This window comes from Octodon degus, unplaced genomic scaffold, assembly GCF_000260255.1.
Source record: "Octodon degus isolate 3935 unplaced genomic scaffold, OctDeg1.0 scaffold00063, whole genome shotgun sequence".
NCBI lineage: Eukaryota > Metazoa > Chordata > Mammalia > Rodentia > Octodontidae > Octodon > Octodon degus.
The window spans coordinates 3,070,247-3,080,284 of NW_004524639.1; the positions used below are offsets into that span (position 1 = coordinate 3,070,247).

General features: G+C 37.4%; 1 protein-coding gene across 1 annotated transcript; it reads left to right on the plus strand.

The window, feature by feature from the left end:
- Positions 1 to 1,505: 1,505 nt before the first annotated feature.
- On the plus strand, positions 1,506 to 4,262 carry Usp26 (ubiquitin specific peptidase 26). Its single transcript, XM_004634527.1, has one exon. It carries the CDS (start codon positions 1,506 to 1,508, stop codon positions 4,260 to 4,262), a length of 2,757 nt encoding a protein of 918 aa, XP_004634584.1.
- The last annotated feature ends 5,776 nt before the right edge of the window (positions 4,263 to 10,038 follow it).

Consider the following 10,038-nt stretch of genomic DNA (forward strand, 5'->3'; position numbering starts at 1 on the left):
AGAGGAAATGCCAGAAGGATCTTACTATTTCAGTATCACTAACAATAAAATAACAATTTTGATAAATGCAGATGAGCTGGGATTAAACATTTCCTTAATACAGATTCTCTTAAGGAGTTAAAGCCATTCAAAAGAACAACTAAGACTTTGTTTTTGTGGAGAGGAAATAGTTTGGATCTTTACTTAGCATAAGTACAGTAGAACAGTGAAGTATAATCCAGAAAACTTCAATTTGCTGCTATGCTTGAATATTTTTATGTCCCCATTTCCACTGTGATAAATCTGTGTTCCCTCACGTGGAAGCATCCCTCACTTGGATACATATATACTTTTCGATTGGTTGGGTCTTATCCCTAATTCACAGAACATAGGTTGATAGATTTATATAATTGTACTCTACTGCTGTTGACTTTTTAATCATTTGAACATGGATCAAACGCTAATTTTTTTATTACCTGTAAAGGCAGAATTTGCTAAACAAGTAATAGCATACACAAGATTCAGAAAGAATATTTCAGTAGGAGGGAACACAGCCATACAGTTTCTGATATAAGCATTTGTGATGCTGCTTTCATTAACTCAGACTGGCCTGAATTATGCAGAAATTTGTAATTTTCACTGATTAGGTATAACCAATCATCCTGACCAAGGCTTTTGTGTAAATTTTGTTTTGTTTAGGTGTAGGATATTGAACCTAGTGCCTCATATGTGCTTAAGCACATGATCTACTCCTAAGCTGGACACCAAATCTCACCTGGTTTTGAGTTCAGAGAGTTGATTAAATGTAAGTGGACCAAATGGCTAGAGTTGATTTCAGAAAACTTTCTAGCCTGTTTTCTGATTGGCAAGAAGTTGTTTTCTTAAAATTTTGTCACTAAGGGATAAAATGTAGAGATTACTTGGTGCCAAGTGAAATAAAGTTAACATAATTGGATTTGAAAGGAAGAAGATAGATTTACTTTGAGTAGCCCATGCATGAAGTCCTCTAGACAGATGTAGGAGGAATGTTCATCTGTTGTATTAGATCCATAGAGTGCTTCTACTTTCTTACCCATTTATTATGGTTACCTCTGAGGTCATTCTGTGATAGGTAGGTCACATTGTTTTTATATATTTGAGACACTGTTAGTATATGCTCTTCAGCTATGTATTGAAAGCCTTCTGTTTAATGAAGGCATAAACAAAGGAGTTAAATATGGTGGTAGAGAAGAAATTTAATGTGTAGGAATAGAGTTTGAGTTTTATCCAAGCATTTTGCTATGAGTATAAAGAACTTTTCTTGATTTTTTCTTTTCATAGTTGTTTTGCCTTGGGTATCAATATGCTGCATTTATACAGTCATAGATGTATCCAAAAGGCAGTGGCTTAGTCTATAAAAGACTAGATGTCCAGAATTTAAAGAGATTTTTAGATTTTAAAATCATTATGATGATTCTATATAGAGAACTAAACCATTTCTTTGGTGTTGTCTTAGGTGAATTTTGAAATCAAAACTGCAAGGAAGCATGAGTGGCATAATGGTACATGGTTTTGTCCAAATGTGGAACAAGAGGTCAGGTATGTCCAACGTGCAAGAAGTATTCCTAGAAACAGTGGAAGGAAAAAAGAACTTTAAACTGCTGATGTATTTGAAGACTGGAAAAGTTAGAACTTTTCAGCTAAATAATAATATTAAAAATGTAGCCCTTACATCCTATGGCGAAGACCTCAGTCACATACAACTGACTTTCCAAAATAGTAATTTCTTGTTTATTGAAAGAATGGCTTCCAAAGATGCTGAACAATTGAAGGCGTTCCTGGACAGAGCCCCTCAAGACTGTCCTGAACCACACATGAGCCCGGAGAAGGGAAAGGTTGTGTATACCAGCATAGCAACACAGACTACAGAAACTTCATTGCCCAGCATTTGTAATAGATCAGATGAGGAATGCTCAGGGATAGACAAAGAAATTGGGACTTTTGTTCATCAGAATACACCTTTACTTTCATCCAAATCATCGACACTTACTGATAAGGAATCAGAAACTCAACCTAGCAAGGAAATGCAATCTTCTGATTTAGAGGTAAGTGAAAGTGAGAAATTGCCTATAAAAAAGAGAAGTATTAGGAAAAAAACCAGTGCAAATCCCTTGAAGTATAAAAGCCGCAATTGGAAGAAACCATCAAAGACAAGAGTGTCAAAGAACAGTAAGAAAGTGGCATCTGTAGCAGTGGCCAACTCTTCAGGTGGATGTCCCCGACAACGTACTGATCTCCAACATTTCAGTGAGAATACAGTTCAACAGCTTCTGCAGGCACTAAATAGTGGGGGTGGCCCAGGGCTCAAGGTACCCCATAAACTTAAGTCACACACATTATGGCAAGGTCTCCCCAATTTGGGAAACACCTGTTACATTAATGCAGTCTTACAGTCCCTGTGTTCAATTCCATTGTTTGTTAATGATGTACTCAAACAGGGTTTCCCGTGGGGAAGGGTTGCCCGTGATATGTTTTGTGTGTGTGTGATACTTCTGCTTATGATGAAAGACATTTTTAACAAGCAAACAAAGGAGTTGTTACTAGTGACTATTAGAAGATCCAGTTCACTAGTTGCAGAGATGTTTACTGTGGACGCGCAGAATGATGCACACGAATTTTTAAGCTTTTGCTTAGAGCAGCTGGAGAACTTACCAAAATCAGTTTTAGTTAGCAAGAGTGAAAACAAATCTGACAAAGAAAGTTCATCGCAGCAAGCCTTTGCTGGTGATTCTGCTGCCAAAAGGACTGCTTGTGCTGTCACATCTAATTTTGAGTGTGAGTTGCTGCACTCTATTTTTTGTAAGATTTGTGGTCGGGTTGTTTACAAAACAGAACCAGATAATTATCTCTCCCTCAATCTTCCACAAGGAAAGAAAAAGAGTCCTGTATCTATTCAGTCTACTTTTGATCAGTTCCTTGCAAGAGAAGCACTGCTTGAGTATAAGTGTGAGGAGTGTGAGCAGAAGAAAGCTGAAGTAATGCACAAGTTCATAAAGATACCTAGGATTCTTATTATTCACCTGAAACGCTATTGCTTTACTGAATTTTGGTCACTAAGGAAGGATGATCAGAAAGTCACTGTTTGCAAATATTTAGATTTGTCTGCTCACTGCACTGAGGGCACCAAGCCACCTGTTCCTCTTAGCAGTAATGCACACATTAGAGATCCAGAGTTACTAAAAGTTTCTCAAAATTCAGGTCTTAAACTCCTTCACTCATTATCTTTAGTAGCGTTAGAAAACTCCAGGAATACCAGAACAAGACGTGTTGAATCTGTCAAGCAGCCTGATTCACAGAAATCCCAGAGGTCACATACAGAGAGAAAAAGAGTACAACAGCAGAAAGATGTGGGAAAAGCTTGTAAATTGGATACGAGAGAATCAGAATCAGTATGTGAAGGAGAAGAGCAGTTATCAAGCTCAGTGTTAAATCTGGAATCTGTTTCCCTTCCTGTGTTCCCCGGATACAGGGATCAACTCGTCAGCAAACGAGACACCCGTGTTACAGAAGTACCTGCAAATCCAAAAGCAAGGAAGTCTGGAAAAATCAGTACATCTGAAGAGGCAGATTTTGATGCTGCCAGTGAGGTCACTGAAGACTTTTCCAAAGATAAGAAAACCAGACTTAAAGAAAGATCCCAGAAAATGGCTGAACAAAGTGAGAAATATGATGGGGTAGGGACCCATAAAGATGCCCCTGAGCAGACCCTTTCTGAAGGCCTTCCAAAACCAAAAGTCAGAGAGTGCACAGTGAGACTTACAGACTGTACACGATTCAGTCTTCAAGAGGCTAACCCTGGAGACAAAGACAGTTCTGATAAGATGGAATCAAAAACCCAGGAACTGGAAGAAAAGACTGATAAGAAAAATCGTTATACTTATAGGCTCATTGGTATTATCAACCATATTGGAAAAAACCCCAATTCAGGACACTATGTCACTGATGCCTACGACTTTACAAAGCAGGCCTGGTTCACTTACAATGATCTACTGGTATCAAGTATCTCAGAGTCCCTGGTGCAGAAGTCTAGGATTTGCACAGGATACATCTTCTTTTACATGCATAATGAGATATTTGAAGAACTGCTGCTAAGGGAAAAGACAACTCAGTCTCAGCCTGAGCCACAGCCAGAGCCAGAACCTGAGCTTGAATCCCAGTCCAAGGCCAAGGCCAAGGCCAAATCTCAGTCTAAGCCTCAGTCTAAGTCTCAGTCTTGCAGCCCCAAGGCAAAAAAATCTTCATAGGCAGGATGGACACCTTCATGATCAGATCTCTTAGGTTGCCTCCCTCAGTACCACTTGCTCCATGGAAAGAGAACTCCAAAATATATAGAACTAGAAATTATTTTAAAACCAGAGTTCACACACACTCAGGGAAAAAAAAATTACCTTTCTAACCCTGATGCACATTTCAACCCCACAGTTCTGATGAACATTTTTCTCACCTCCAAGGCAGATACACTTTTCATGTTTTACTGCAGTGCTTTCAAAAATGTGTCTGTCCATCATCAGTATCATGAGCATTAAGGGCTCTTAATTTGAAATGCAGCATTTTGAGTTCCCCTGCAGAACTACTGACCCAAAAACTTAAGGAAGAGAGCAACAAAAGCAGCAGTCTGGTAAGAGATTCTGATGCTTACTAATGTGTAAGCACTGCTATAGTTTCTAGAGCATCTCGATGTTATTTTGTTATTACACATTTGACTTTCTTGTTTAATAAAAGATGTTGACTGCATTTTTAGGGTTCATTTTTGTATACACTTTTCCTTTGTGAACTTACTAGAAAGAAATGCAGAAAAATCATAATTCTGCTGATTATACACAGTGCTTTGGTAGAAACATAATAGTTACTGGGATCCTGGCAAAAAAATGTTAAATGAGGCCAATAACTTTTGAATGTTTTTGTTATTTAAATGACACTAAAAGCAATAATACATCACGTCTTCAGATTGCCTGCCAAACCCCTCCCTTCTCTTCCTCAATGCTCAAATTGGGGGTATCTGTTCTCAGATGTGGATCTTAAAGGAAGAGAAGTTGATTTGCTGACTTTTCCTCTATGTGTGCTAGCAAACTGTTGGGCTTTTGCTGGTAAGAACCTACTTCACCATTTTGTACTACGGATGCTCGCATTGTCTCAAAGGAACTTCGTTTACCTGGACTTACCTATAAAACCTAGGACAATCTTCTGCATTCAACTTTACAAAGCTAATTTTGAATATCTTTTACACCTTTGTGCCTTACAGCATGGTAGCTGTGTTTTAGTAAACAATGTGTGCTTAAAAGTGGACTTTTAAGATTTGACAGTTTTACTTGTTACTGTTTTGATATAATGTGACAGACTTTATGGAAACTACCTGTTTGTGTAGAAAGCCACATGGCTTTCAGACTATATTGTGGCTATATTCTATAAGCTCTCCGTGTAATCCAGGAGTGTAATAATTCTGATACCAAGCATGTACTATCTCTGTAATGCTTTTTTTGCCTTTGAGACACTGTATCTGTAGTGTCTTTCATCTTTGCTGGGGAAATGACTTTACTGTGCTTTCTAACATGGAGGATTTTTCTTGATTTTTATTGCCACTTTACCAACACAAGTTTCCCTCTGAATATGATATTAGTACAGCTATATTAATCCAAGAATTTGTTGATGATGTTCTTAATCCTAGGGATCTTTAAAGAGATAAATTAGAATTCAGTAGTGTGGGAAAGTTAGATAATGCTCTCCTAAGTGAAAAAACAGATTTTAAAGCATGGACCTTTTATTGTTTAGAATACATTGTATGTTAGAAGGAGGTCTGCATGAAACCTGAAGACTGGTGAGACATTAGTGAGTCTCCTATTTCACTTTGCCTCCTAGAAGTTATAGACACAACTGAGATGCTTTCAATCTGAAGGACTTTATCAGCTGAAAAATAAGATGTTTACATGTAGAGGAGAGGAATAACACTTTGACTTCTGAACTTCAAGCTTTTTTTTAAAATTTTTTGTATTTTAGGACAGGGTGTACAGGGTCTCACTGCATTGAGCGGACTCATAGTGATCCACCAGTTTACAGCCTCCCAAGAGCTGGGATTACAGATGCACGCCACCATGCCCAGTCTCACTTGTGGTCTCAGTACACCCTGTGCCTGGCACAGCAGGCCAGGGGATTGAACTCCTGGCCCCTGTGTCTGCTTAAGCAGGTGCTTTAAACCACCAGCTATTTTGCTGGCCCTTGAACGTCAAGCTTTTGACCTCTTTAGGATAGTTAATTCTGAGCCCAGTTACATATGCCTTTGGATAAGAGTTTTAGTAGTAAGTTATTTTGATTTTTTTGTGTGGTACCAGGGATTGCCAGGCAAGTGCTTATTTTACTGAGCTATCTCCCTGCGCCCAGTAGAAGTTATTTTGAAAGAAATTTAAAGATAGAGTTTTCTATAGTTGAGATTTTTTTTAGTGTGTGGTTTATATCCTAGAGGTAGTTGTAACTATGCAACACTTCCAAATGCAGAGCAGATTGAAAAATGATGATAATAAGGATATCCATGACAGAAGATCTTTGGTGGAATCCATCACTTCTCTGTGAACAGAAATGTTGAGAAACATGAAGTGGATGTATACTACTTATATATTACATTCTTTTAAATAAAAGACAAAACATTCATAAGTGTCTTCATGGTCATTATTTATTGCAGATGTAAATTGGTTATTTACATTGTGAATCAGATTTCCAAGTAATTCATGCAGATAAAAAGTGTGATACACAGTATATTTGCTTTCTGTTGCTTCTGTAACAAATTTAGTATAAATCTAATAGCTTGAAGCAACACAATTGTGTTATCTTGCGTCCAAATTGGGTATCACCAAGCTAAAACCAAAATGTTAACAAGGCTGCCATCCTCCTAAATTCCTCACAGCACAAAATCTATGTATTGTTTTTGACTTTGAGAAGCTCTTCTACTTTTAATAAATAATGTGATTAGACCTGACCCACACAGGTAGTCCAGGATATCACACTGTTTTAAGGTTAGCAACCTTATTTCTCATTTGTCCTGTGTTATAACATACCTACAGTTTTTGAGGCTTGGATTGTGCCATTCTGCCCACTGCCTATGCCTGATGGATGTTAATGGAAAATTACCACCGTAACCACCAGTAAACCAGAGTGATTCATGTCTCAGATTGATGAGAAACCAAAGTTAGGGTCACTGTACCAGGTAGGAACTGAAAGCTTCTAAGGATTTTTGCTGAAGTTTGAGGAAAAATAATTCATAACTGAAGAATTTAGACCAATAAACAAAGACTATAGTTGCTTTGTCTATTTCTGTTTTTTATGAACGTGCATTTACTTTTATACACATTTTTTCCTACCCAGGTTCCCATTTTTTTATTTTAATGAGACACAGTTTCAAAACAGCTAAGTGGGACAGTTACAATAATTAATACATTGCATATTGTTGTCTTCATAGTAGTTATTCAGAGGACAAGCTGCAGACATATCTTGTCTAAACAATATTAGTACGAACCTTCTCACTGAACTAAGAGAAAGCTGTATCTATCCTATTTTGTATATACATACATATTTTTTTCACTATAGAATGGTCCTTTATAGCTCCCTTTTTTGTTTTGTCAGAGATGTGTGTTCAGGTTCCCATTTTTAATTTTACAACTTTATTGGAAGTTAATTTTAATTTTTGTTAAGTAACAGCATATTCAATGTAAGCCTGACTAAATTAAAAGATTACTTAATAGGCCATAATGATTGGAAAGACTTAAAAATCTGGGGCCCGACCAGATAGCTCAGTGGATTAAAGTGCCTGCTCAGGCAGTCGCAGGGGTCCAAGGTTTGATCCCCAGCCTGCCGTGCTGACCCCGCCCCCAGGGTATACTTAGCCAGCGAATGAGGTGGTGAATGAGACTGGGCGTGGTGGTGAGCGCCTGTAATCCCAGTGCTTGAGAAGCTGAAAACAGGACGTTCACTACAAGTCAGATCTGTGTAGTGAGACCCTATTGACCCTGCATATATATATATATATACTGGGAAAGAGAATTTAACTTAGAAGGTTTGGTTTATGTAGTTAGGTAGAAATGTAGGGCAGTTTAGCTGCAAATGAGATACGTGTACAGAGCTACATATTGAAACTGAATAGCAAAGGGAGTAGCCTATGCCAATTATCAGTGCATTGCCCCTCAGTTTTAAATTTGCCCTTTGATGGATTCACAATGAGGATGGACAGGGTATCTTTAAGAAATTTCTTCTCCCTTACAGTGAACATGTAGAAACTTACTTGGTAGAGGACATCTTAGTTAACATTACAAGTGAAAGGGACCTTCATGTTTCTGCTTTGTAACTGGTTAGCAATGCAGATATAAACATACCTAGTGATATGCTGTCCTTGCCTGTCAACCCAGCTTTTGGTCCCAGATGCCCTCACAGCACCATGCTGACCTGATAGTTTCATACTACTTTTTCAATGTGGACATCATATTTTCATGGTCCCTGTCCTGCAGTGACAGCATTAATTCCTACTTTCTTTAGGAAAAGAGGATTAACATTGGGAACTCAAACCCCTCTACGTGTACACTCTCCATACACTGTCTGACCCTGCCTTTATCCTGACAACATGCTACCTGCCTTGCAGAGTGGGTTTCTGTTTGCTCAGTAATCACAACTTGTTGCCTTAGGTAAATTAGCAACCTTCCCTGCCATCAGGAACCTTAGTTCTAGGGATTGGGGCCCTTTTATAAATGTGTCCTCAGGACATAGGAGAACCTGTACTGTAACATCATGTAACTCAGTTCTGTCCCAAATTTTCTGATCAAAGAGATTATGGTGCCACAGAGGAAAGTAATCAATGGTGTAGAGTATGCCTAAGCAGTCACATGGAGAGAAAGCATTCTTTTCAGGATTTCTCAGAGAGCTAAATTGGTCAAGCAATGGCTGTGACTCATCCACATGGCTGACTCTGACAAAAGATCTACAAACTGCTGTGTAGGGTTTCAGGGGAAGTCCTGAGGGGATTTGACTGACCTTGTCAGATACAAAAGTTACATTTTTTGTTATATAGACCTTGCTTTATCTTGGTCTTAACCATCCAGCAGAAAAGTATAAAATTGAGGTATAAAAAGTAAAGCCATACTAACACGCTGACCTGTAAAAGGCTCAACTCAACAACTTCTGACACTGTCAGTCTTGCGAATAACCCACTATTATAGACTACTGGACTATATTGGATTACTCTGTTAAATTCATGCACCTGCAATATATGAATGGCAATGAAGTACACATCTGACAAAAGTAAAAGATATAAGTGGACCATTTTGTACTAGAAAAAATATATATATACAAAATAGCATAAATATACAGCTACTTAACAGTTTAGACAAGATATGTCTGCATCTTGTACTCGGAACAACTACAAAGACAATATGCAATGTATTATTACTGCACTAACCTGTTTTGAAACTATCTCATTGCTACTTCTTAATAAAATTATGAAAATATAAAAAAGGAAAATTGTTCAAAGGTAAGGGAAAACTGGGATGAGGGAAAAATGAAGGCAGGGAAAAAGAAACAGAATAGCTTGGATAATTGTACTGCTGAGTTCTGTTCATCTCTTGAAAGGAGCAGTTGATGTATAATTTTTTCTCCTTTTCATTTTTTTTATAATTTTTGGACCAATATTACAGGCTTATATCTAGTAATCTGGACAATTAATTTGAAGAAAACAATATGCAATATAACAATTGTTGAATTTGTATAATTTTGTTTAGTGAAATTCTATATCATTTCTATTTTTTTACTATTTTTGTATTCTCTTTATGAAATGAATTTTAAAAATAGCTAAAACATATATATCTCCTTGAGTATGTGTCCTCATCACTAGGATATAATTTAGATTTTACTTCCACCTTATATATAATCTTACCATAGCTTGCTTCATATTAAACTTCCTTACAGATAACTTAAATTTTTGTTTTCTGATTAAACCCAGAACAAGAAAGAGGTTGAGCTGTGAAACCCTCTAATATTCCAAAATAA

Excerpts from the sequence above, each read along its gene's own strand:
- Usp26 (XM_004634527.1), top strand. The coding sequence starts at position 1,506 with ATGAGTGGCATAATGGTACATGGTTTTGTCCAAATGTGGAACAAGAGG.